The sequence below is a fragment of the Lepidothrix coronata genome, unplaced genomic scaffold (genome assembly GCF_001604755.1).
Source record: "Lepidothrix coronata isolate B3197 unplaced genomic scaffold, Lepidothrix_coronata-1.0 Scaffold189, whole genome shotgun sequence".
Classification (NCBI taxonomy): domain Eukaryota; kingdom Metazoa; phylum Chordata; class Aves; order Passeriformes; family Pipridae; genus Lepidothrix; species Lepidothrix coronata.
The window spans coordinates 1,240,865-1,268,198 of record NW_016690369.1 but is presented as its reverse complement, the minus strand read 5'-3'; the positions used below and the strand labels follow the sequence as shown (position 1 = coordinate 1,268,198).

Genomic DNA, 27,334 nt, shown 5'->3' with positions numbered 1-27,334 from the left:
TAGTTTTTTCACTACAGCTTCCTCTCTGTTGGTATTTGATACGTTGGGGCTTTCCTTGGGGCTGGGACAACTGGGGGTGACTCACTGACTGAAGCTGTTGTGCTGGAGTACTTCTAATAATTTGTGACTTTAAGAGTTAGGATTTGCCAATTGTTACCAGAGAATAAAACCGAAATTCCCACAGAGTACGGAGCAGAGCCTTTGATGGAGAGTCAGTGAATTTTACTGAACTTTTTAATAAAGTCGAATTACATTCTGCAGAAACTACTGGGTATATTTTTGCTTGACATTTTCAGCAATATATCTTCCCCTGAGCTCGGTGTCTGGGAGTCACCCTGTTACCCTGGATAATAATCCTCTCCATGGGGACAACAAGTGCTCAGAGCACATCCTGTGGAGGGGGGTGGGAGGCAATTTATGGAACTGTGATAACTTTGTGTGGTATTATGTACCTGGGAATAAATGAGCCTGAGCTTTAGTAATTTTGCACAACCAGGTGGAGGTGGGTGAGGAACTGTAAGATCAGATTTTGTGTTTTCCTGTTATTACTTGTGACAGAACAGGAACTCTTGAGCTGTGGTTATGGATGTGACAAAGGAAAACCAGGACATGAAGCCTCAGGAAGGGCAGTACCTGTATTCAGAGTACACTGGGAGATGTTTTATTGCAGCTTTCCGGGGAAGTCAAAGTGGTGCTTGGATCAGCTCCCTCCACTTTGGCCGACGGAACTTTGATTCTGTGACATTTCTCAAGGACAGATAAATCTCTTTTCCTTTGTGGAATATATTTTCCAAGAAGGGCCTTGTGAGAACATGGTTTATAGGGATGGCACACCCTTGACACACATTTCCACTCGATGATCAGACTTGCAGGAGACTCGTCATGGCAAAGGATTAGCGATTCCCAGTTATTTTAACCTTTCTTCTCTCTTTATTTTCCCTTGGAAGGCTCTGAGGAGTCCCCGGAGCCTCTCCCGATCCCGACGTTACTCGTGGGCTATGACAAGGACTTCCTGACAATCTCTCCCTTCTCCTTGCCCTTCTGGGAGAGGCTCTTGCTGGACCCATACGGGGGCCATCGGGACGTCGCCTACATCGTGGTGTGTCCGGAAAACGAGGCCTTGCTCGACGGAGCCAAAACTTTCTTCAGGGACTTGAGCGCTGTATACGAGGTTGGAAACGGGAACCACGCTGAGTTATTGCTTCCCAAGTGTCACTTCTGCCCCAGTGCATGGTCACCAGGAGAAATCCGTGTTTGTTAAAGTAACAACTGTTTGAAGAAGGGGTTTCTCTCCTTTTGAGGGCTCTCCAGCAGCGCTGTCTGAGTCACACTGTGATTCTCTGGGCAGGTTGGGGGGTGTGTTGCCACCTGCACTTTGCAGCACACAGAGGATGTGGCAGTGGCTTTAGTGCAGCTGCAGCCTCTCAGCCATGGCCCAACCAAGGCTAAAGAGCAAGGGGCAGACTCAGGAGCTGCTTTCTCATAACTGCTAAGCTGGACATAAAGCCATTCATTGTTTTAGCGTGCAGGTGCTGTAATCCTCAGTGCCTGATTCCTTACAGGATCAACCAGGTTGGAAAAGCCCTCTGAGATCATCGAGTCCAACCTGTGACCCAACCCCGCCGTGTCACCCAGACCATGGCACTGATGCCACATCCAGTGTGTCCCTAAACACCTCCAGGGACTGTGGCTCCACCCCCTGGGCAGCCCATTCCAGTGTCTGATCACTCTCTCTGGGAAGAGCTTCTTCCCAATGTCCAACCTGAGCCTCCCCTGGCACAGCTGGAGGCCATTCCCTCTCCTCCTGTCCTTTGTTCCCTGGGAACAGAGCCTGACCCCCCCCTGGCTCCCTCCTCTTGTCAGGGAGTTGCAGAGCCAGAAGGTCCCCCCTGAGCCTCCTTTTCTCCAGGCTGAGCCCCCCCAGCTCCCTCAGCTGCTCCTGCTGCTCCAGCCCCTTCCCAGCCTCGCTGCCCCCCTTTGCCCTTCTTTCAGCTCTGCTGTGACTGCAGTTCAATCCACAGTCAAACGCAGCCTTTTTTTAAAATCCATTTGTTGAGGCGTGTGCTGGGGACGAAGGGTTTAGGCTCCAACCAGGTGCCTGGCATCTCCCCACGAGCATTTCTTCTCCCTCCCCAGATGTGCAGGCTGGGCCAGCACAAGCCCATCTGCAAAGTGCTGCGCGACGGGATCCTGCGGGTGGGCAGGAGCGCGGCCCCCACGCTGCCCGAGGAGCTGGGCACAGAGTGGCTCACCCAGCCCTGGGGCTCCGAGGACGGGGACAATCATTCCAGGCTCAAACTCTACGCCCAGGTCTGCCGCCATCACCTTGGTGAGTCCCGGCCACGGCTGCTCGGGGGGCTGGGAGGGGGGTTTGCAGGAGGTGGAAATGAGGGGGGGAATTTTCAGGCACAGATTAACATCTAATTAAAAATTAAAAAGCTATTATTTTAATTTCCTAATCCTTCCGTGTTAAATTTGCCTCCTTCTTGTTGTTGTTTATCACCCTGGGGATCGTGTCAGAGATTCAAAAGCCAATTCTTACCTCTTTAAAGCAGTCAGTTTGGTATAAGGTGTTTGTATATCATAAAGATCACAGAATGATGGGGTGGTTTGGGTTGGAAGGAACCTTAAAGCTCCTCCCGTTCCACTCCCTGCCATGGGCAGGGCCACCTTCCACTATCCCAGGTTGCTCCAAGCCCCTGAGGCATCTGGCAGGACAGCACTGGAACCTTCCCCCCTGGTGATTTACCACCTCTGAGAGTGAATAAATAAGAAATTTTCATTTATTACTTGTAAATAATCACTGTGATCTCTCTTTTTCTCATACTGAGGGGCAGAAATAACTATAATAAAGTTTGCCATTGTTTGCCTCAGACAAAAAGGACTTCCAGGCTTTCAGCCTGACAGAGATAACCTGTCCTAGACTGCAGAGCTGAGCACTGTGTAACACTGTTATTGCAACACGGGCTGGGCAGAGATCGGGATGTGTCAATCACAGAGTGACAGAGCTCTGCAAAGTCAGCCCTGTTTTTAAGACATTTGATTCATATCAGTCAGAACTGAAGCTCTGAAGAGCGTATTCCAAAGCAAACATTTACAGTGGAAATCCATCGGTTTTTGTATATTCTTAGGACATTCTAATAGCACAGAAAGCATTGTCTGACCTGCTGGTTGCTGCAGGTTCCTCTGATGGGACTGTCACTAACCCCCTCTCCTCTTCCTTTTCCTTCCAGCACCTTACTTAGCCACCCTGCAGCTGGACAGCAGCCTGCTGCTGCCCCCCAAGTACCCGACCCCTGCCCCAGCCAGCCAGGCCCAGGCAGCTCCCGGGAACGCTGGACCCGCTCCCTCCAACCCCTCGTGTCTCTCCGCCGGGGCCCCGGCCACGGGCAGCTCCTTCAGCTCCACGCCCAGCGCCGGCACCACCAGCCTTCCCGCCGGGAGCACCTCCTCCTCTGGCTCCTCCGTGCCGCTGTCAGCGTCCTCTGCCACCCCCAGCACTGCCCAGATGCCGGGCAGCTCCTCCACGCCCGGGTTCAGCGGGAATGCCGGCCCCGGGCAGGGCGGTGCCGGGGCGGGCCCGGCAGAGCGATCCCAGGGCAGCGTCCCCGCGGCCGACACGGAGCAGGGGCAGAGCCTGCCCCAGCAGCAGCAGGAGGGGCAGGAAGGGTAAGTGGCTGAAGTGCTCACAGTGCTCCTCGTTACACCCACTGTCCTTTCCGTCCTTTCCCAGAGCTCACAACCTTTAAGTCCCATGGAAAGGGGAGGCCCCTCTGGCAGGTGGGAGTGGAGCAGGGCCCATTCTGGGTGGTTTGTAGGAGTCCCTGATAAAGGGGAGTTGGAAAAACAACCCTCCCCTGTTTTGTTACAGCAGTCAAAGCCTGGTTCAGCTGCAGGGACGGGGGTGTTGGATCTCTAGGATTCCTCACCTGGCCTGTCTTTGCAGCACCACCAACACAGAGGGGTTCTCAGGTGCTGTGCCAAACCTGGCTCGGCCTGCCCGTGTCAGGCACTGCAGGATATCCCGTGGAGCTGGATGCCTCTTGCTCCATCACACCTGTAATGTTGACAGATGCGAAGTGCAAGCCACAGATTACTTTTTTTTTCTAATTTTCTTGCGTTGCAGGTGTTGTTTTTCAGGCAGGTACACTGTGAGGTCAGGAAACAGGGTTGGAGTCCTGTTACTTTAAAATAAATTTCAGCAGCAGAACTCCTTTAAAGACTTCACTATGAACAGCCACCCATCAAACATAAAAATTAGGGAAAGGTTTTTTGACATTGTGTGTAAGTAACTTCCTGAGGGAACATGTTTTTCATTACTCTCATAATAATGCATATTGCTAATAGTCACGGTGTGTGTTGTGGAGTTCCTGTATGTTGAGGGAAAAGCCCACATCCTGTTCTAGTGTGGGTTGTCCTTGAGACATCTGTTCACTGATCCCTGCAAAACACCCTCTGAGCAGCTGCAGCAGCTTCTGACAAAGTCTGAGCTGCTTTGATCACTTACAGATGTTGAGCCTCCTGCTCATGGTTGGGGTTGGAGGAGCATTTTACCAAGTAAAAAATGTTCAGTTGCTCCTTCCATTACCACTGGAACCTTCCCTGTGCCTGAACAGGACTTCAGGCTCCGTGAATATTGCTTTGTTGTGCTCGATTCCTCCCTCCACCTCTCCCAAAAGCAAACCCTAAACTGCACCAAAACCCAGGCAAGCACCTACATGAAAACTCACAGAGCTAATAGCAGTCAGCTCTTCCATAATCTTCAGACATAATCTGTTCTGATTGCATTAAATGAGATTATGTTAGACTCTGTGTATCTTTAATGCATAACTAAACCCAGGTATTTTGGGTTAGGAACTGCAGTGAGTAAAAGTCCCGCCTGTCGCTGTCATCGTGGGTTTTAGTTTTGCTTCTGGGCACGAGGATTCCTCAGTACTTTCCTTTTCCCCACCACCACCTCAGCCCCTCAGAGTGTTCAGAAAAGCAGGACTGACCCTTGTTCCCGTGCCTGTCCCCTCTGTGTGTGTGTGTGTGTGCAGGGTCCCCGAGCGGGAGCGGATCGGGGTCCCCACGGAGCCGGAGGCCGCCGACAGCAACGCCTACCCCCCTGCCGTGGTCATCTACATGGTGGACCCCTTCACCTACACTGCAGAGGAGGAGTCTGCCTCAGCCAACTTCTGGCTCCTGAGTCTCATGAGATGCTACACAGAAATGTTGGATAACTTGCCTGAGAACATGAGGAATTCTTTCATTCTCCAGGTAGCGCTGCCTTTCCCCCGCGTCCTCACGGTGCCCCCGTCACAGCACGTCTGTGGCACACGGTGCTGAAAGGCACAGGGGGGAGATGACATGGGATATTTTGGGTGACATTTAGGAATTGTTTTCTTGGCAGTACAAGGTTATATATATAAAAAAAACCCAACTTTGATTTTTGATGAGGAAAAATTGAAAGCAGCCCCAGTATCCCTGTGTCAGATCTGTCTCCTGGTGCTTCCTGGAGAGGGATTGCAGTTATTTCAGTTGCAACTTGAGTTGCCATTGCCAAAAATGTCCAGTTGCTCCTTTGATTGCTCTACATGTTGAGTTGTTTGCTGTTTATATTCCCTTGATTTATGCTGTTTAATCCAAAAGAAGTATGTGAAACCAGACATTTAATGCATAATATAACTATTGTACTGTTATTATCTGCTGCTTAAAAATAATTTACCATGTAACTTGGCATATAATAATAGTTACTTACTCTGGAATTGCTTAGGAATTGAATTTGTGCAGCCAGAAGCAGCAGTTGGCCTCTTGCCCAGCCTTGCCTGCATTGCCAGGGCTGCTCTGTGCCAGAGGCTGAATAACTGTGGGGAGAACGGGAGGCCAGAGGGCACAGGCTGTGCCTGTCCATGTGCAGCACTGCAGGAAGCAGTGTGGGAAGGGTTTCTGTGGGCCTCATTCAGGTGTGCTCACCTTGGCTCACAAGTATTTCAAATTATATATATATATATATATATAAAAAAAAAAAAGAGAATTGGAAGTTCTTGTGATGTCCCATCGACACTGGATCTGAGGCTGGATCAGACAAGCAAGGGACTGACCCTTTTTCTCAGTGTTGTTTGTTTTCTGGGCATTTACTGTTTGCTCCTCAAAATAGTTGGCCACTTTAAGTCAAAACAGCAGTTTTCTCTAAGTAAAGGGTAACTGATCTAGTTCCCAGCACCACATTCTCACAGCTGTACCACAGCACACCCAAATATGCAGTTACTTCAGAATAAATCCACCCCAAATGTTTGCAGCTTTATTGCAATTCCTATCCAGAGGGGAAAGCCCAGCTTCTGGAGTTCCTGGGTAAAGCTGTCTTTTAAAAACACACAGCCACATTTAGTAATGGAACGTGCTGCCAAAGTTCTCATGGTTCAAGCAAGAACCATAAAGTAGTAAAAGTTTTGTGATACTTAAATTTTATTACTGCTGAAAATATTTGTTGAAAGAGTCTGTTTGGGTCTTGCAGTGTTGGCTACAACAGAAATGTTTGCATTGACAGTTCCTGCTCTCACTGTAAAAGGAAAGATGCTTCCAGAGCCATGTGTGGGACTTGTGCAATAAAAACAGTACCTTAAAACAATCAGGTTACAGGGATTTAATTCTAATCTTAAAATGTATCTGAACTGGAAACCTGATTTTTGTCATGCTTTGTTTACTTCTGTGCCATTTCTCCTTCCCACCCTTGTTGTGCAGTTTGGGTCTTAACCACCAAACTCATCTCACAGGCAAATCTCCCTGTGGCTCTGGTTCTTGCTGGTTGAACATGTGGATTCACTGGTGCTGCTCCACGTGACTTAAATAAAGCTGAGCAGCAGCATGAGGTGGCTGAGCTTCCAATCATTACTGAGTTGAAAAGGAGAAACCACACAAATCACTGTAACAGCATCTTAACTGTGTTCTCTGCACTCCTTAAGAGTGACACCAGAGTGCCAATTCCCACGTGGCCAACACACAATTCCTGGCTCTGACCCCAAGCCGTGGAGCCAAACCTGCCTGGACAGCAGAGACCGTGCAGCTCAGCCACCTGCAAACGGAGGTGTTGGTCACAAAAACAGTTTTTAAACAATTCAGGGCATTTTAATTGGGGTGTTTGATTTTGGACTGAGGATTAAAGAGGTTAAAGTTCACTGTCTCAGTGTGATGGGAGCAGCAGTTGTGTCCCAGGCAGTGCTGCAGCCGTTCCTGCCCCAGGGGTGCTCCCTGGCAGGAGCTGTGGTGCCAATAACGGGGTGTCACCGACTGCCCTGGGTGTTCAGTGACATGTGGGTCTGGTTTGATGTTCATGAGCAGCCCTTGGAAGCCTTTCAGTCCTGTTGATTGTGTGTCTGCCTTGCCCAGATTGTGCCTTGCCAGTACATGCTGCAGACAATGAAGGATGAGCAGGTTTTCTACATCCAGCACTTGAAGTCCCTGGCGTTCTCCGTGTACTGCCAGTGCAGGAGGCCCCTGCCCACCCAGATCCACATCAAGTCCCTCACGGGCTTTGGGCCAGCTGCCAGCATTGAGATGACCCTCAAAAACCCCGAGGTTGGTACTGGGGGCAAGGGAGTGAAAGGCTGCTGATAAACTGTGACCACTTTGCTCAGATATCAAAACAAGAGCAGAGAAAACACGGGCGGGAGCGTTTTTTTCAAGGTGCAGCAGACAAGAATAATATAAAGGGAAAAGACAAGCTAATGCTAAATAGAAAATAGTAGGAAAAATGTCAGATTACTTGCTTTCAAAACATTTTAAGCTCCTGGGTTTGAGTCATAAAGTAAAAGGTTAAAGATCAGTGTGAAAGAAGAGAAAATGCACATCGTTACTGGGGTTTCCGAGTCATTCTGTGGTTTTGCTCTCTAGTGCTCCACCAAGAGTTTATGTCCAACCTGTATTTCTGTGCACATGTTTATGCATAGATATGAAATAAGTTCTTGTGCCTAATTACAGATGGTATATTAATTCCCTGAGGTAATGGAGAAATCCCCCTCTTTCCACGGGCTTGTCTTTCATCTGTTTTTTAAAGTGTAAATATTCAAGCCTCGTTTCTGGAATTTCAGGGATTTCAAAAGAAGGATAATCCATCCTACTTTCTATGAATGTTTTGCATTCTTTGAAGGATAACAGTGAATATTTTATTTAGGTTTAATAGACAGTAAACACTTCAACACTTACCTTGGGATAAAGGCCTGCTTGTTGGGTTTGAAGCCTACTTGCAAAATCATCACAGACCCAACCTACTGGCACATTCCACTGCTCACAGGAATCCATAACGTCTCACTGGGAATTCCTGAGAGCAGCCTGACCTCAGGCACCTCCCTTTCACAGTCCCTCCTCTGCTTCCCTCGGAGGTGTCTGTTCAGCAGGGTGGATTTACAGCAGGTTACCACAGTCACACTTGAAGCTATTTAGGTGTGAGGGGAAGGGTAAAAAAATTGCAAGACTCCTCTGAGCATCTCCCTCCCTTGAACTGATGCTCCTGCTCTCCTGCCAGGCTGGGATGGTTCTTTCAGGAAGGGACAGGAGCAGAAGCACTGGACATCCCTTCCTGTCTCTGAGAAAACACCATCCCTTACATTTCCTCTGAGCTGATTAACTTGCACTTTGCATTTCATGTTTAATTTCCTGAAGATGCAAAAGACAGCAAAAAAAGGGAAAATGTTTTCATGAGCCACTTGCATTTAGCACAATTAATTAATCAAATCTCTACATGCATTTGCTCTCAGTCTGCACTGCAGACTCCCAAACTTTGCTGAAAAATTAAGAAAACACCCTGACTGTTTCTTAATTATGGAGCATGTCTGGTCAGGCCCATCACATTTGTTCTCCACAGAGGAGTTAGAGAGCAAAGATGGCTTTGTGGGGACCATGTGGGAAGCAGCTTTGCAGAAGGAGACCTGGAGGTCCTGTTGGACACGGTGGGTGTGAGCCAGCCCTGTGCCCTTGGAGCAGGGCAGGGGCAGTGGGGCTGTGCTGGGAGGTGCTGGTTCTCCTCTCCTCTGGCTCTGGGCTCCTCAGAACAACAAACACGGGGCAAATCCAGCCAAGGGCCTCAAAGATGGTTAAGGAACAGGAGCATCTGACAGCTGAGGAGGTTTAAACTCCTGCCTGTGTCAGAGGCTGGTCCAAGGACTGGTTTCATACCTGTACATAAAAAGAAGTCTTTAGATAAGGTTTGAATGCATCAGCTTTAACTACAGCAATGAATTATCTATAACCCTCCTTTTCCCAATCTCTCTCTTGACTAGGAATGCCTTGAACTTATTTACTGTTTCACACTCGCCTCTCTCTGTACTCACTGCCAGTGTTTCTTGTGATAAATACTTTCTGATCTGTCTGCTGACGATCGCGTGCTCTCTGTTGCAGAGGCCCAGCCCCATCCAGCTGTACTCACCTCCTTTCATCCTGGCACCCATCAAAGACAAGCAGACAGAGCTGGGAGAGACCTTTGGGGAGGCCAGTCAGAAGTACAACGTGCTGTTTGTGGGGTACTGCCTGTCCCACGACCAGCGCTGGCTCCTGGCGTCCTGCACCGACCTGCACGGGGAGCTGCTGGAGACCTGCATCGTCAACATCGACGTGCCCAGCAGGTACTGCTGGCCCTGCCTGGCACGTGCCACCTGTCACATTGTCACCCCCCACACACATCCCTTCCAGCCCTATTTCCTGCTAAGAGATCGTGGTAGTGTCACAGTGATAACTTCAGTCAGCACTCTGATAATTTAGGATCTGCAGAGGAAGAAGTTGCTGAGTCACAGTTGTTTTACAGCTTGTTTTACAACTGTTTTACCTACAACTCTTACCTTTAGGAACACCTGGTGTGTGGCTCAGCAGTTTGACACCTCTTGTGTGTCACTGCAGCAACAGTACTGAAAGCACACACATGTTTTTTTCCTATTATGAGCAGTAAAATTGTTAGAGATTGCACAGAACTGTAGGAACTCCTCAGAGGGTAAGCAGTGACAGAATTATAGAGAACAGAAATCTTGTCCCTGATTCTCTTCTCACTGGTTTTTTCCCTTCCTCAACCTGCAGGTCGAGGAGGAGCAAGTTGTCTGCCCGGAAGATCGGGCTGCAGAAGCTCTGGGAATGGTGCATTGGAATTGTCCAGATGACATCCCTGCCCTGGAGGGTCGTCATCGGGCGGCTGGGCCGGCTGGGCCACGGGGAGCTGAAAGGTGGGGAATGGCAGAGGGGCTCAGAACTGACCTGTGAAACTAAAACACTGAGAGGGATCATCACAGAACCAGAGCATCCTTTGGGTTGGAAAAGCCCTCTGAGATCATCGAGTCCAACTGTTCCCCCGGCACTTCCAAGGCCACCACTGTCCCAAATGCTCAAGTGCCACATCCACAGGGCTTTTGAGCACTCCAGGGGTGGGGACTCAGCCATTCCCCACAGCTTTGCATCACCTGCCCTCTGCCATCACGTGGTGAATCAGATTGAGTGTATTTAGCTTAACCTTCCAGAGTCCTGTCTCTGCTTCTTAAAACAGTGACTTTACAAGTTAAACAAGATGCACCAAGTTCTGTCACAGACAGGATAAGCTGTTGTTTATTGTGATAGACTTTACTGAGGGTAAACCTGGTTGGGAAGGCAGATACCCAGCCTGGCCAGGCTGTCTCCTCAGAAGTTTATAATAATCTACACCAGGGCTGCCAAAGCCTTTCCTCTCTCTTTGTCCCCCACCCCGTTGTTGTCTTCACATCAATGCCCCCTTCACCAGGTGGATGTGAGTGTGAAGTACCTGGCAGAAAAATCACCATGATCCTCCAAGCTGGTGTCTCCTGGGCTGTAGCAGCATGGGTTGCAGGGGAGCAGGCTGCAGTGCTACCCTGGCACTGAACTCCTGCACTGGTTTGCACAAACACCTTGCCTGTTTGTACCCTGGCTTTGACATTAGTCCCTGCAGGATCTGCAGTGTCCTTCCAAGTCATGGACCTCATCACACGTTAGGAAAGCTGTGATCAACAGTTATCGTGACACAGAAACACAGACAGGATTCAACTCTGATTCCTCGACTTAAACAAACACAAAAATCTTGCAAAAAGAGTTACTGAACAAAGGGAAACTGCCACAGAACAAAATAAAACACTGCAGGAAGTGTTTGAGCACCCAGTGTGCAGGGCCAGACCCCTGGTGTGCGGGGGAGACACTCCGGGGGAGTTCGGGGCTGGGGAAATGAAAGTGTTCTGAGTGTTCTGCTGTTCTCAGGGGAGTGCTGGCTCTGCCAGCTCCCCATTCCCTCTGTCCTACCATGCTGCTCTTTCCTTGCAGACTGGAGCATCCTCCTGGGGGAGTGTTCCCTGCAGACAATCAGCAAACAGCTCAAGGAGGTTTGCCGCATGTGCGGCATCTCGGCGGCAGATTCCCCGTCCATCCTCAGTGCCTGCCTGGTCGCCATGGAGCCACAGGGCTCCTTCGTGGTCATGCCAGGTATGTTTGTCCAGCTGCTGCCATGCCAGGGAATCTGGGCTTTGATCCCATCACATAAGCACAGTAATCTTGGGATTGCTGTGAGGGCCTTGACTGGCGTGGCGACGCGGGGCAGCAAATAGGCTGAGCCAGCAGAATTCCCTAAAATACCATGGAGAGGTGCTACCCTGGGAATGCAGGCTCCTGGGGGGAGACTGAGGCCTTAAAATCTACATTGTATAAGGTTCTTAGTGACAAGATGACTGTTGAACTGCTGACCTTTTCCCTGGGTCCAGGCAGCCCCATTCCTGCGGGCTGGAAGGTGACGTTCCCAACGCCCTCGTGCACGGAGGAGTCTGCAGTGGGAAAGAGAAGGAGCCTCTGCAAAGGGGAATAAACCCACTTGCCTTCTCATGTGCTGGAGTTATTTAGAGAGTTCACTCATAGCAGTAGCCCACGGGGTTAAGTTGAAATCAAATTAAATATTGAGATTCCCTTATTATATTACCTAAGCACGTAATTTTTAATGGATGTGGTGCCATCCCCTTAACATATCCTTACAAACCACTCTGGGCTTTTTCACACTTAGAAAGAAGAGATTAGTACATGGAACAGAATTAACTGAGCTTGAAAATTCCTTATCAACTTGGATATTTTGAAAATCTTAAAGCAGAGGGTTTGTAACGTGAGAAAATAGAGGGCAAGTGAGGCTTTTTACTTATCAGCCAAAGTGGGGTATATTTCATAATTATATAGAGGGTGTGAAAAATCAATTTGACTTCTCATTTAGCAAGTAAATATTTGATCAAGGGGCAGCAGAATGACAGGAAAGGTGGGGCTGAGCACTCTCTGCAACTGGTGATCAGAGTTTTAAGCTCTTCCAGCAATTTATTCTTTTGAAGATCAGGCCCTTTAAATGTGTGTATGAGCTTGCAGACCAGGTGGGATGGACAGGAATGTGACTAACCCAGCCCATGCATTTGGGAGGGGCTGCACCTTGAGGTCTGTGCTGTCTGTGCCCTGGCAGATGCTGTCACCATGGGCTCCGTGTTTGGCCGGAGCACGGCGCTGAACCTGCAGTCGTCCCAGCTCAACACCCCCCAGGACGCCTCCTGCACACACATCCTGGTGTTCCCAACCTCTGCCACCATCCAGGTGGCACCAGCAAATTACCCCAACGAGGATGGGTTCAGCCCCACAAACGGTGAGTGGCACTGGGGGGTGAGAGGGGCCTTTCCAGAACCTCAGCAGAGCTGCACCAAGTGGGAATAAACACCCCCACGGACCCCCTGAGTCTGCTTTCAGATAATCACACTGATTTATTCCCAAAGGGATGTGGCCCAACCATGGCACAGACTAGACAATGCTTTTTCTGGTTGTTGTGGCTGGGTCAGACCAGCTTGTTTCCCAGCAGTGCACAGAGCTGGGAGGAAGGAGGCACTTGTAGAATTTTAATGTCCCTGTAAAATAGGTAAAGTAGCCCAACCTGAGACTCCCTGATGCCCCCAGAGTGCTTTTACACACACATTGAGCCCTGCAGTTTGTGCCAGCAAGACTCTGCTTAATACTTGAATGAGCATTTTGCTGCTTTGTCACAAATTATTGCAAAGAAATTTAGTCCAAGAGTCCCTGCAAACAGGTACAGTAGGAGTATTCCGTGAGGAGGGCAGTCACAGTCTGGAGAGGAGGGCAGGCCCAATTTTAAGGAAAGGGTGTGCTCTGCTCTGTTCCTGCTGGAATGTCAGAGGGCCCCATGGAGGGAAGTTGCCCCTCTCAATCCCTGTCCCTTGGAGGGATCCCCCCAGTGCTGTGCTGACAAACATTAACCTGGGTTAACCTGCCCTTTAGTGCTGCACATGCTAATTAGAGTCAGGTACAAGGACTGGCCTTTTCCAAAATGGTGTTAAATTTAATTTTCTTAACTCTGTCCTGCTTAATGATTAAGCTGCTTCCTATGCCATTAGGCAGCTCATTTATGCTTTGGAGGTGAAGCAGAGCATGACATGAGCTCTGCTTTGTTTGCTGAGGCTGGAGGACACAAGTTCATAAACCTCAGTTAAGTCACTGCCCTGGCAATCCAGAGGTTCTCCTCAGGAGATGAAAGAAAACAACCACCTGCCTGTTTCAGTACTGGACTTCAGGTGAAATTAGTTCTGGACACACATCCTTTTCCATTTTATGTGGAGTAAATTCCTCTTTATCAAGAGAAATTGTTATTTATTATGATATGCATGACTTCTGTTTAGGGCTTCATATTTTAATATAAATTTGGTTGCAATTCTAATTAATCCAGTTAATTTAGACAGCTCCCACTATCCCTTTCTGCTCCCTATAACATACTTTAAACGTCATTATACACTTTAAATATCTTTGCCTGCTGAGAAATCTGGGTGGGAAATCCCCCTCTAGCCCACATTGTGCTGGCTGTAATTCCTTGCTCCGTGTTTCTGGTGCCTCATCCTTCCCTCCCATAACTTACTCATGGCACTGTAACCCATGTGCAAGTGCCTGAGTAGTGAATGCACTTCTCAGAGCAGCAAAGAGCCCTTCCCAGGTTAAACCAGCCAGCTGGATAATGCAGCTGGATGGGATTCCTGGGGTGGGAGTAGGATGTGAAAAGGTGTGTTGTGGGGAATCCTGGTGCAGTGCGTGAAAGAATCCCAAAGTCCACGTGAGGGGGAGCAGCCTTGCTGCTCAGGGGCTCTGGGGCAGTTTCCTGGGAGCTGCCAGGGCTGTTCCCAGCGTTGGGAGCGAACATTCCCAAGGGCTGAGGAGCAGCACCTGCCCAGGTGACACTCAGGGGTCTGTTCAGTGGATCTCAGGGGTTTGTTGCTGGGTTTCTGTGAGCAGCTGCAGAGGTGCCCGTTTCTCTGTTCCAAAGTTCAGCCTGGATTTGCTGGAGCTGGTGCAGCAGGATTTCTGTTCCCTGCACAGCCACTGCTCAAATTCATTATCTCAACACTCCTCTGCCAACTTTCCCTTTCAAGTCTCTGCGGTTGCAGTCAAAGGTTCTGAGGAGGATTAAACAGTGAAGTGTTTATCTCTGCTTTCATCTGCCTGGAGAGTATGTAAGAGAAAAAGGGAATGATCATAAATTAAAGGGAATGGTAATAAATTACAAAAATGTCTTGGAAAAAAGAGAGTACAGCACGTTGGAAGTGATTTTCCTTTCTTTTCTTTTTCAGATGACATGTTTGACCTCCCATTCCCAGATGACATGGACAATGACATTAGAATTTTAATAACAGGGAATCTTCACTCTTCACCAAATTCCTCCCCAGTTCCTTCCCCTGGATCACCATCTGGCACTGGAGTGGGATCTCACTACCATCACAGCAGGGTAAGGCTGGAGCACCGTGGGGCACCTGCTGCTTAAAATGAAACACGAAGAAAGACCCAAATCCTCCAACAAAATCACTTCTTCCTGTAGGTTCTCACACATAATTAGGTCAAGAGCCAGCAAAAATCAGGTTAACATTGAAGGTGCTGGTTCAGTCCTGCTGGAGAAGGGGCTCTGCACTGACTGTTTGCATCTCCCACGTTAATTGTTGGTGTACAAGGTAACTGGGAGGAAGAGAGGAGGAGGAGAGAGAGGCTTTATTTCTGTGTGGCAGAGCCATAGCTGATGACCTGCATAAATCCAATCTGTTCTCATCCATTCCTTTCTGGACAATCACTCAGAACGTCCCTGGCACAAAGTGACGAGTCTCTGAGAGAAAGGAAGCAATGACAGCCCTGTTCCCAGGGATTTCTGGGAGGCAAGAAGGGAGATAATTCTCCCAGTGATGAAACCCTGCCCATGGAAACTCCACAGGTGCTGGATGGTTATGCAAATGTTGTTTTCTTAGGAATATTTAGCCCAGAGCACATAGTGTTTGTAAGTAATTTTTGTTTGAAGTGGCTTTTATAAAGTCAGTTCCAACATCAGTGATCACTTAAAATGCAAATTATTTGTGGTAATTCAAGGTATTTTTTTGAATTGGCTTTTGCATAACTTAGATCAGGTTTAATGGAACTCTCACTCCTGCATTTAATTGTGTAAGACTGAGCTGTTCTCTTAAAATGGTTTCCATCACAATTAGGTAGAAGTTTGATGCTTCATAATTTCCTTTGGAGAAGTTTTATTCCAAAAGTAGTACATTAAAAGCAGTAGCATATTACTTCTTTACTAAATAATACAGTATTTTATTACAGAAACAGCCCAACTTTTATACCAGAAACAGAGAACCCCCTGCATTTAAAAGTTCTGGGTTAGTGATCTGAATAATTTCCTTGGATGTGGATCTGGACTATCCCTGGTGGCTTTAAAGTCTCAGGGGAGAGTGTAAATGTGGTAGGAGAGGAAGTGCAGAGCAGGCACTGAGAGGAGGTGTAGGTACAACCCAGATACTCCCCCTGACTGGTGCTGCTCGTTCAGCCTCTGCCAGAGCCCAGCGTTCCCACCTGGGGATGAGGTGTCCTGAGACAGGAACTCCCACTCCCTGAACACGACTGGCTAAATGGTGGCAGTGTCACCCCCTGGAAGGACAGTGTCCTGTCTGTATTCTCCTGACAGCCTCTGCCAAAATGCCTCAGTGGCAGCTGAGCCCAGTGTGAGGGAGAAGGGGCTCCTGCCTCAGCCTCAGAAGTGCTGACACTGTTTTGTGAGCTCAGACCACAGCACTTTGTGCTGATGGTGCAGCTCCCCCTCCAGAGGTAGGAACGGGGCTGGCCCTGGTTACTGCAGGCTGGGATGGGGGCAAATGAAAGGTTCTGAGTTCTGTGACCAAACCCTGCAGCCAGAAATCCCAGCCCCTCACTCAGGGCACTTCCTTCTCCTCAGTTCACTCTGCAGTGTCTGTTCTGCAGCACTGCCACAAACACCTTTCCAGGACTCACTCCCCACGGAGCTGCTCAGGAGCAGCCCTGGGAGTTAATGGCCAGGAGAGACCTGGACAGAGTAATTCAAATTAACCATTAACACAGGCCTGGTAATTGCAGTGTAATTCTGTTTTTAACCAAGCCCAGCGTGTGATCATCCCCTCGTGGGGCGGGAGGTCAGGCCTGTCCCTGTGCCCCATAATTGATGGCTGTGCCCAGGCCAGGCTGAGCCTGCTCCAGGCTCCATGGAATGCTTGCCTTCCTGGGATTCCTGACCAGGACCTGCAGTGAAGGGTTGGAGATTAAGCTGCTTTCTGTGCAGGGGAATATTTTAGGGTTTTTTTTAACCTATTGACATAAAAGATATTTATGGATTAAGTGAGCTGCTCTCCCAGTTCTGCAGGGATAAATTACAAGCTAAAACACTTTGCAGGCATCTTTTGGGGTTTTCCTCTATGAAATAAAAGTCAAATAAGAAAGAGTGTTTCCAAAATGTGTGTTCCAAACACATTTAAAATAGTAATATGCTGTGGAATGGGCTGGCAGGCACCTTCTGATAGCTCAGGAGATCCCTGTGGATCATGACAGCTCAGGATATGTGTACACACACACACAGGACAGCTTCCACCAAGCACTGCTGTCCCACAGCCTTGGGAATGGAAGGCTCATCTGGTATGGAAAGGTTCATCTGGGCTTTGCTGCACAGAAATAGAATCACAAACACACTTGCTGACAGGGAGCGACTCAGAGTCTGAAGAAATTAGTTTTACAGCCCATTTCTTGTTGTTTAACTCTCTCCTCTCCAAGTAACTCTTTGGTCCATATAAAACAACATGAGTAACTAACACTGCAAAGATGGAGTCTATATATAAATGAATAAGTGACATAAGTGCAAAAGCAGGACGTATTTTCCTCTCTCTTCCCCTGCCTGGCAATACAAATGTAATCCAAGCACAGTAACTGCTGTGCAAGGGGCCAGAGCCAGGAGCAGAAGTGCAGCAGTTTTTTCCAAAGCCATCACTACAAATCCCTGGAAAAGCAACACAGCCAACCTTACCCAGCTGCAGATCCTCTGTTCTCCCACGCTGGAGTGTGGCACGTCCTTCCAGGGCTGGAGGCAGGAAGATGTGCAGTGCAAACTGCTGGTGGGGTGTGCAGAGGAGAAGCCTGTGAGGGTTTCTAAAGCCCAGTCCCACACTGGTCTGCTCTCCACGGGCACTCAGGGAGCTGTTCAGAGTCACAGCCAGAGCCCGGTACCTCTGAGTGACTCTGTAGCATCAAATTCCACATGTTCTCCATCCAGTTCAGGAGGTTGGTGTTGCTGTTTGGGAATCTGCAGTGCTGCTGGAGCATCAGCCTGGAGAACCAACTGCAGGGGGGAAAAGGGATTAGACAACTTAGAGCAAGATTCATGAATGACTAAAGGGTGGCTCATTAATCATAAGACAGTAATTAGCAAACAAAACCACTGTTACTGGAGTGGGATGTAATGACCTAAACCAACAGAGCTGCCTTTCCACCTCCTTTTTCAGAGCCAAGGGGAACGTCTCCTGTCCAGGGAAGCCCCCGAAGAGCTGAAGCAGCAGCCTCTGGCCCTGGGATACTTCGTGTCGACTGCCAAAGCTGAGAACCTTCCACAGTGGTTCTGGTCCTCCTGCCCTCAGGCACAGAACCAGTGTCCCCTCTTCCTGAAGGTCTGTCCTGCTCCATGGAGCACTTACTGTCCATTGCTATTTCCCTGCTGGTACAGGTTGCACACTGGAGACTGTGGTGTCAGGGTGAACCTGAGACCTCCCCCCAGAACTTGTGAGGCACCCACAGCAGACCTGGTTCAGCTGCTGGAGATCCACTGAGCCCTGGGCAGTCTCCTGCAGCTTCTCGTGTGAATGAATCATAAAATGTGAGCTGGTGAAAAGCAGGGGGAAAATGTGTCCTGAATGGCATCACATTCAAACAACATATAGAATGATAAAGTTAATACCTCTTTCTTGATCCACTCCCAGCTTAATTAAGAAATCCTAAACATCTTTTGAAGTCTCTTAACTAAATTTTTTCCTCAGGCAAACAAAGCCATCCCAGGTCTGATGTGAGCAATGACCCACAGTCACCATGGCAGGCTGGGGCTCAGGCAGCACCTCACGGGCAGAGCACTGAGCCTTGGGCCTTACACAGAGCCTTGGTCCTGATACTGAACCTTGGGCCTTACACAGAGCCTTGGTCCCTACATAGAGCCTTGGGCCTTACACAGAGCCTTGGTCCTCATACTGAGCCTTGGGCCTTACACAGAGCCTTGGTCCTGATACTGAACCTTGGGCCTTACACAGAGCCTTGGTCCCTACACAGAGCCTTGGTCCTCACACTCTGCCCTTTATGGACACACGTCCCTCAAGTGTGTGCATTTCTTTAAACCCACACAAGGGAGATGTCAAAATAACATGAAAAATAAACCACCCTGATTTTGGAGCTAGAGATGAAGTTTTATGTTTTTATGCCCTGCTGCTGGGAGAGCCTGGAGACTCAGCGTGGTTTGTTACTGGAACTCCAAAAGAACCACTGGCACAGCCCAAGGGTTCCCCTCATCTCTTCCTCCCTGACTAACATGCAGAACAGAATTCAGTGTTCTTTTTTTAAAGATCCTTGATTCCAGTCAAAAAGAGAAGTTTATTAAAAAAGTAACCATTAACTTGGAAATGCATGTGGTTGTGGTGTGTCCAGCCCAGAACTGCCAACTTGCTGCTGTCCTGAGGTGATCCAGAATGGATCTGTTCCCTGGGAATCTTGAGCAGAACCTGCCACATGAGGATTAACTTTTGCTTTCTCCCTCTGCACAGGCCTCACTGCATCACCACATCTCTGTAGCGCAGACAGACGAGCTCCTACCTGCCAGAAATTCTCAGCGAGTTCCTCACCCCCTTGACTCTAAAACTACATCAGATGTCTTGAGGTAACACCTTTTAGGTTCTGCATTTCCTCCCTAAAGGTTTGGGCACTGAGTTCAGGGGTTTCAGAGGGATCTTTCCAACCTGGCAAAGTTATTTGTGGGTTTTATCAGCAGTTTATAACTGTGCTGTGCCCTACATGTGTCTGTGGGCAGTGGGGCATCTGCTTCAGCTGCTGCCTCCTTCCCCCCCAGGGCAGGGCTTTGAGGGGGAATTCAATGGGTTTCCTACCCCTGTGCACAACAATCCAAAGGAAACTCAGAGGCAGCTCAGCCTCACCAAGGAGACACCTTGGTTTGCCTCCCACTGACTGTTCTGTTCACTTGGGGTCCAATCTGGGCTGTGCCAGTGATTATTTTTACTCACCCAACCAAATGGATTTATAGGAGATCAAAGTACCCTCCTGATACCACTATTGTAGGAATTGGGATGTAAAGGAGACATTGCTCCTGAATTAATACAGAGGGGATGTTGGGTTGTTCAGGATAACCTGTTTGCCTCCAGGTCTGTGTTGTGAGAGCACACAGTGCAGGACACACCAGGGAGCAAACAGAGTATCAGCAGGGAGCAGGAAGAGTAATCTAATTTGGGAAACTGGTGGTGTGTTATTCCAGAAGATCTGAATTTGCACCCTCTTAGAGGACTGAGCTCTCACAGCTGTCTTGGGGTATTGAGGATGCAGTGAGTGCACAGGGAGGGGATGAGATGCAGTGTAAGTTACAAGAGGAGAAAGTCTAATCAGACACAGGATCCCAGGAACAGGGTGATCAAAAACTGGCACAGGTTGCCCAGAGAGGCTGTGGAACACCTTAGAGGTGCTCAAGCCTCAGGGCTTTGAAGACAGTGGCACTGGAACCTCTTTGAGTCCACACTCTCTAGCCGGGGAGGCCCTGCATTCCAGTTTGGTTCCAGTTCAGACGCTGCAAAACGGAAAACTCTGCTTCCCCTGCTTCCCAGTGAGGTTCCTACTTTGCCAGCCGCCCTGGCAGTGCTGTCAGAGGTGCCTTTGGGTCAGTGTGGCAGGGCTGAGCAGTGCTGTGTGCCCCCAGGTTCGTGCTGGAGCAGTACAACGCGCTGTCCTGGCTCACGTGTAACCCGGCCACCCAGGACCGCAGCTCCTGCCTGCCCGTGCACTTCGTGGTGCTCACCCAGCTCTACAACGCCATCATGAACATCCTCTGAGAGACACAAAAGCACTTCTTCTTCCTCTGGCTTCGGCCCCCCTCGGCCTGACAAACGTGCCACAGCCTGCAAACCCCACGGTTCCGCTTCTCTTCAGACCAGTCCCGTGCTGTGCTTCTGTCCCTGCAGAGCACACGTGGATCCCGCAGTGCTCGGAACTGAGCCACCCATCGGCACCTCCGGCAGCTTCAGTCCAAAATCTGGGAACATCCAAGAACAGTCAACACAGAGTAACCTCAAGCCAGTGTTAGTTTGGTGGCCCAGTAACTACTGGTCGGTGTGTGATTATTTTTTTTACTATTTTATTTTTTTAAGGAAGACTACAGGATCTTTTTTTTGCATTAGGAACTGATACACGACCGAGAGCAGGCTCGGCCCTGCCAGCAAAACCACCTCGTGGTGACCACTTGGGGTGTTTTGTTGTTTGATCTTCGTAAACTGGGACTTTGCAGGAGGAAAAAAAACCACGACCACAAAACCACACAGTCGTAGTCTCGTATAAATATTGGAGTTTTCTGTCTACCTGGAGTTCCTGTCAGAGTGGATCGGGATGAATGCATGCATTTGTTACCTGTCCATGTAGATATGAATGGTCTGGAGATACTTTATTTATTTTTAGGTTTGGGGAGGGGAGGGATTAAATTATAAAGGACCAGGAACAGTAGAATATCTTCAAAATCCGGCTCCGTTCCACTGTGGGGTTATTTATCTGCAGACCTCTCACTCTTCTGCCCTAGAAATCAAAAGTGAAGCTCTTCACAAGCCGTGTCCAAGCTGGGAAGGGAAGGATATATTGCATTTTCAGGAATTCTCACCTGGGGTTAGCCTGGTTAAAGCAAGGAATGGCCAGTGTTCAATGAAGGAAAACACTACCTAAGGGAGAAGAGTGAGAGAGAGGTAGGGAGGAAAAATACTTTAAAGCCCAGTGTGAGGGCGAGTGGAAAGTGGTAAATTAATCTGTCATAGAGCTCTGATTGAGATCTATTTCCAGTAAATTTAGTGATGCCAGAAAGCTATTTACTGAAAGCCAGGTGGCCCTTGAATTCTGGGCACGCTCGTCCATGTACATATCCAAAAACACGATTTTTGTTTGTTTGTTTACACTAAATCAGTCGCAAACCTGGTGTATTTTTTTCTGACTATAGGAATATTATTTCAAAGAAATAATTTTTAAAAAAAAACCAAACCAAACAAAAAGGTTCTGTCGTTAAATCAGTACTTGAAGAAGCGGCCCCAGCCGTGGTGGCCGAGCAGCTCCGCTCGGTGGGACGGTGGGAAGGGTTTTTATGGCTCCTTCATTCCAGGCTCCGAGGGCTTGGGGAGTTCCAGCCCCGTTTTCCTCGTGTTTGGGGGTGCACTGGGCAGGGCCTTGGGTCACTTTGGTCAGGCTGAGTGACCTTCTGACCTGTCCGGGGAGAGAAAAAAGAAAAAACAAAACAACACCGAGTTTGAAAAAAAAAAGTTCTTCCAAAAAAAGACTTTTCGTGTGTTCTGGTTAAAAAAAAAAATAAATAATAATGATAATTAAAAAAATAATAAAAAAAAAAAATTTTAAAAAAATGAAATTCTATGGTTTTAAAAAGTATTTTTCTTGAGATGATGTAACATTTAAAACAAATTCTATAAAATAATTAAAAAAAAAAAAAGAAAAAAAAGAATTGCTTGTGTAATGAGAAGGTGGAGGCAGAGGAGGAGCCTGTAAATGGATTATTTCCTTCTCTGCACACACCTCCACGTGGGTATCGTATCCTCTTTGCAATGTATAGGTTAAAAAAAAAAATCTGATATCAAACCATTTGTATCTAATGTGTACAGTGTAAAATTGACTTTAAAAATATTGCAGTACTATTTTTTCTTAATCAGAAAAGAAAATTCTCAAGGCCTTTTGAAGAGCATAAAAAGATGAAGATTGTAAACTTGTATAAAAAAAAAAAATTTAACTTGGGGAGGAAAAAAATGTAAAGTAGACATTTGTAATCTTTTACCATTTGGGGGTTATTTGTTCCCAGGATTCATCTGAACTTTGGATTATTATTTTGTTTATTGTTTTTAAATGGGCCGTTTTTATCCAGGGGCGTTTCTTCCCCACAAACCTGGTTCTAAGCAAAAATTAGAAATAAAAAAAAAAAAAGGGCAGCAAGGAGTAGTTTTCATCTGGTGTCTTTTATTTAATTTTTTTAAGTTAAGAGAAGCTGGTGACATATTTATACGTTTTTGTGCAAAATAAATGAATGGCAATAGATTTTAAAGAAAAAAAAATCTTATGTACTTCAGTGTGAAAAGTTCTGTATAATATTTCCCTTAAATATGCATTATTTTACTTGTGAGTTTTTTACTGAATTAATCTGAAATGTACAAGCCCTGGCTTTCCTACAGAGTGAAGAAACTTATTTTATTTTTTCTTTTTTTTTCTTTTTTTTTTTTTATTTTTGTTTTTTTAAAATTTTTATTTCTAACTTTGGAAAATCATGCCTAACTCGGAATTCTTCTGGCAGTGGTTTGGGCTGACGGGAGGGGAGGGTGGGGATGTCCAGCATGCTTGTATGTATATTTCAGAACCTTTTTTAAATGTAAAAGCTGTACATTTCTGGGGAGTTCTGAAGTTCTTTTTTTTTTTTTTTAATTTTTTTTTTTGGTTTGGTTTTTTTTTTTTTTTTTTTTTTTTTTGGGGGTTTTTTTTTTTTTTTTCCTCTGAGCATTTTGCAGTGAGCTTCTTTTATATATAGCCGACAATTTGAAAGAAAACAAAAAAAAAAATGTGAAGTTCATTTTAAATCTACAGTATATCGCTGGTACAATACACTAAGAAAAAAGACTTTGATAAAAAGAAACAATAATAATAAAAGACCTCCATTTTAAATGTCATTCATATATACCTTGTGGATGAGAGCTATATACTTTTACACACTTTTTTAGATGAATAAATTATTGAATTACTGAAACTGTTGGTGGAGTTTTCTTCTTGGGGGTACCGAGCTCGGAGGTTTCAGCATTCCCTGGCAAGGTGCAGATCCATGGGACAGGAATGGAGCTGGGATTGAATGTTTCAGCTGAATGTTTAAAACTGTGCTGAGGGGAAATTCGGTGTCAGTGCTGAGATGAGCAGGAAAATCCTGCCAGAGGGGGTGGGTGGGTGGGAGCAGCCTGGGATAATCCAGCCTTTCCATGAGCAATTCCAAACACAGGAGCTTCAGCAGCTCTGGAGGAACTTCTCTGTGTGCAGGTGAGTCTCTGACAGGAGGTGGCAGTGGCACCTCGGGCCTGGCTGTGCCCTCCCTGCCCAGGGACAGGGACAGGGTGGCTCCGGGACATTCCCGGCATCAGACCCACCCCCCGTTCCCAGAAAAGCTGTGGAATCCCCATCCTGGAGGAGCTGAAGACTCAGTGGAGCCATCACTGAGCAGCAGTTCTTGGGGTGTGTGTGCAGGGCCAGGGGTTGGGCTCAGTGATCCTTGTGGGTCCCTTCCAGCTCTGGATGCTCTGGGATTCTGGGATAATTGTGCCTCCTGGGATGTGGGGGGGATCCAGCTGTGACCATCCCGAGATATGGGGGGGATCCAGCTGTGAACCATCCCGGGATGCAGGAGGGATCCAGCTGTGGCCATCCCGGGATGCAGGAGGGATCCAGCTGTGACCATCCTGGGATGTGGGGGGGATCCAGCTGTGGCCATCTCGGGATGCAGGGGGGATCCAGCTGTGGCCATCCTGGGATGCAGGACTGAGCCTTCTGTTACACCACTGCTGGCTGAGGGAGTTTCTGCAGACCCAAATTCCTTTCCAGCTGATCTTCACAGCTCCCTCTCTTGCAGAGAATCCTAAAAGAACTCCTTTTCCATGGGGAGCTGGAGCCCACAGGTGCATCCAGTGACTGGGTGCAGGAATTGCCACTGTTCTGTGGGTTTGGGATTTCCTCTGTAGCTGTTACTTCCAGTCCACTTGAATTTTGGTGCATCTTATTTCTGAATTCAGATAGTTACACAGTACTCCCTGAGATTTTTCCTTTGTATCTTTTAGTCCACTTTCCTTTTGGTAAATTCTGGTACTAAATGACACTGTACAGTTCCCTTGTGTAAGTTCCCACAGAACAGTTGCACTTTGGTCTTCCCCTGTGAGTGCTGTGAGTACCTGGAATCGCTGCACTTGTTACATGGAGATTACTTTGTGGCTAATTTATTGGCTTTAAAGACAAAACTACAGACTAAATGTTCCATGAGGACTGTAAGGAAGAACTGAAAACACTGAAATCTCAGTTGATTCATAAGAATAATGGAATATTTATGACACTGGGCACAGTACTGTGGTGATGGGCCCTTCAGTACCAATAAAGAAAATGTTTTTAAAGATCAGGCTGACATTAAACTGCTTTTCCTCTCTCAGCTGCCATTTCTATTTTTGACAAAATGTTGTGGCCACCTGAAAACCATTTCAGCACATGTAGAAAGCAGCAGAAATCATGAAGTAAACATGAGGTTTATGGCCAGTCTCTCCCCATTTGCAGTGGAAATGGAAACAGCCCTGAGATCCCCAAACAGGAAGTCTTTGGTCTCTAACAACATTTTTAAAATTGTGCAGCTTCCACTTCCCTATTTTGACACTGACCCTTAACCCTCAGCCCAAGGTTTCTGTGGCAGCCCCTGGTTTGTGCTCCGCTGGCTGTTCCCTGACCAGGTATCAAAGCAGGAGGCCCAGGGGGCTTCCCAGGGGACATGGAAACCTCAGGGCTGCTCTGCTGAAACCTGAAATACCCTTCAAAGGCCTGGGAGAAGGTGACACCGGTCTGGGTGTGAGGCCAGCTCTGAATTCAGGCTGCCCTGAGCTGTCCGTGGGTGAGACCCGACCTGAGCCCTGCTCCAGGCTGAGACCATCCATGTGTGGCAGCTCTGCCTCTGCTTCCAGACAGTGTAACCAGGGATGAGCATTCCCAAGAGAGCTCACAGAAGCTAAAGCCATAGAATATATGCTGGTTTATCCGATAAATATGAGCTTTTTTTGCTTAGTGAAACATTTCAGAATTAGGATTTTAAAAAAGCTTCCCCGAGGGCCCCTTTGCAGCAGGGACACAGGAACTGCTGGGAACTCTTCCTACAAGAATGTCTTTCATGGTCCTGCAACACCTGCCAGACTTCCCTGGCTCCCCCTGTTTGCTCCACAGAGCCTGGGCCCCAAAGCCAAGCTCTCCTTTCAGTTCTGAACCCACCCTCTGGTACCCAGACATCCCATCCCAGGAATGGGGGGTCTTTCCTGCCTCACACACCCTTTTTGCTGTGGGACAGACATTCCACTCCAGACAGACCTGCTCCTGCAGGATCTTTGCCATCTACAGAGCACCATCAGCTCCTTCCCAGGCAGGGATGCTCATCCAGCTGGGTCCTTTTAGGGGACACAGAGAGGCCAGCAGAGAGCTGACACAGCCCACGTGGCAGCCAGGGCAGGCCTGGGGCCTTCACAAACCGAATTTATTTTCCTTACACAGTAAATTGGATGTATGTTTAAAAAAACTCCTACCAGCCTGATGCTCTCTTTGTTTTTATTTAAATATTTTGCCATTGGGAAAATGTCAGGCTGGTCTAAACCTGGGAACAAACTACATCCTCAAATGCATTGCTGCTACTGGGAGTGTTTTGAGAACTTCCTGCCAACAGAATCCCCAGTAAAAAAGGATCACACAGCCCTGCAGGAAAACCTCACGGGTTCCTGTAATTCTGTAAAACCCAATCCCACTGATGAAAAAATCCCAAAGCAAGACTTTTTTGCCCTTGCAGCTGGGTGAATACTGTAAGACTTCTTTTTAAGCCAACCTTTTTTTCAGTTATACGTGATTTCCTGCAGTCAGTGGCAGCTGTGACATGTCACATTAATCACATCTATGTCACCTATGCGGGACTGTCCTTATGGATAACCAGAAGCCACATCCCCGGTCTTCCAGCAGGGGTCACGTTTTGATGGCAAATGAAACTCCAGCTTCTTCCTAGACCGGGCTTTTAAAAAAACCCAAATTAAAGCGCTCACAGCTCCAGAGCTGGACCATTAAAGGTCAACCACGCGAGCAGGTGTGGGTTCAGCGGTCAAAGCCTCCACCCCACTTGTAATCAGCGGCGGGGGTCATTTCGTTAGTGCCTGGGGACAAGACACGCCGGGGAGGCAGGTGAGGGGTAAGGTGCGGATGGCAGGGCAGGGATTGTTAATCCCGGCAGGGTAATGGCCCGTGGAAGTGCTAAAAGAGGGGGCTGGAGCAGCTCCCCGAGCCGCCGGGTTCGGCCGCGTTTGGGAGTTCACGGTAATTGCGCCGGTTTTTGTTTCCCCCTTCAAAGGCTGGAGCGTGTGTCGGGCTGCAGAGACACACCTGCTGCACCTGGGAGAGAGGGAAGGGGAGAGGGACGGGACCTGCGCGGGGACACGCGACAGCAGCGCTCAGCCCGGCCTCAGGGTGACTTTAGCCATAAAAAACAGGGAGCCCAAGTGGAAAACAACTCGTACTTCAGCGTGGGCCTGCCCACCGGGGGCCCTGTTCTCTGCTGCAGCCGGGACAGAGGACACCCCTCCCTTGCCGTCAGCAGTGGAGCTGCAGATCCCCCCAGCACTTGTGTGCCCTTTGCACTTCGTGTTGCTACTTGGTTTTTTAAGTTGGGCCTTTTTGCTGGTGAAATGTTGCTTTTATGTAAAGAAATATCCCACTCGAGTGCACATCCAACACCCTTTCCACAAGTACAGCACCTCCCCTCCCTGAACAATTTCAGCCAGAAGCCAAGGGAACGTTGACACTCATTTTCCCAGAATATCTGTGCTTTGTTCAGTTATTAAGGCAGTTTGGATGGCTGAGTCCACACAAGAGCACAAACCCTTTGCTGCAGATTCTTGATCAGGGGTGAGGGGGATGTGTGGTGACCTCTGTCCCAGGTGCACGACTCCCATGTGCAGCCTCTCCAGCC

The 27,334-nt window shown here is 48.2% G+C and overlaps 1 protein-coding gene across 1 annotated transcript in view; it reads left to right on the top strand.

Annotated features, from left to right (window-relative positions):
* Positions 1 to 21,956, top strand: part of MED13L (mediator complex subunit 13 like) — a 174,489-nt gene extending 152,533 nt beyond the window's left edge. The window contains exons 20-32 of the mRNA XM_017831317.1: positions 948 to 1,171; positions 2,137 to 2,329; positions 3,234 to 3,669; positions 5,040 to 5,259; positions 7,369 to 7,557; positions 9,376 to 9,599; positions 10,045 to 10,187; positions 11,287 to 11,445; positions 12,452 to 12,628; positions 14,610 to 14,764; positions 17,817 to 17,978; positions 19,116 to 19,228; positions 20,273 to 21,956. Of these exons, the coding sequence (XP_017686806.1) occupies positions 948 to 1,171; positions 2,137 to 2,329; positions 3,234 to 3,669; positions 5,040 to 5,259; positions 7,369 to 7,557; positions 9,376 to 9,599; positions 10,045 to 10,187; positions 11,287 to 11,445; positions 12,452 to 12,628; positions 14,610 to 14,764; positions 17,817 to 17,978; positions 19,116 to 19,228; positions 20,273 to 20,405 (2,528 nt within the window). The 3' untranslated portion in view covers positions 20,406 to 21,956. The remainder of the gene's footprint in view (positions 1 to 947; positions 1,172 to 2,136; positions 2,330 to 3,233; positions 3,670 to 5,039; positions 5,260 to 7,368; positions 7,558 to 9,375; positions 9,600 to 10,044; positions 10,188 to 11,286; positions 11,446 to 12,451; positions 12,629 to 14,609; positions 14,765 to 17,816; positions 17,979 to 19,115; positions 19,229 to 20,272) is intronic.
* Positions 21,957 to 27,334: the final 5,378 nt, after the last annotated feature.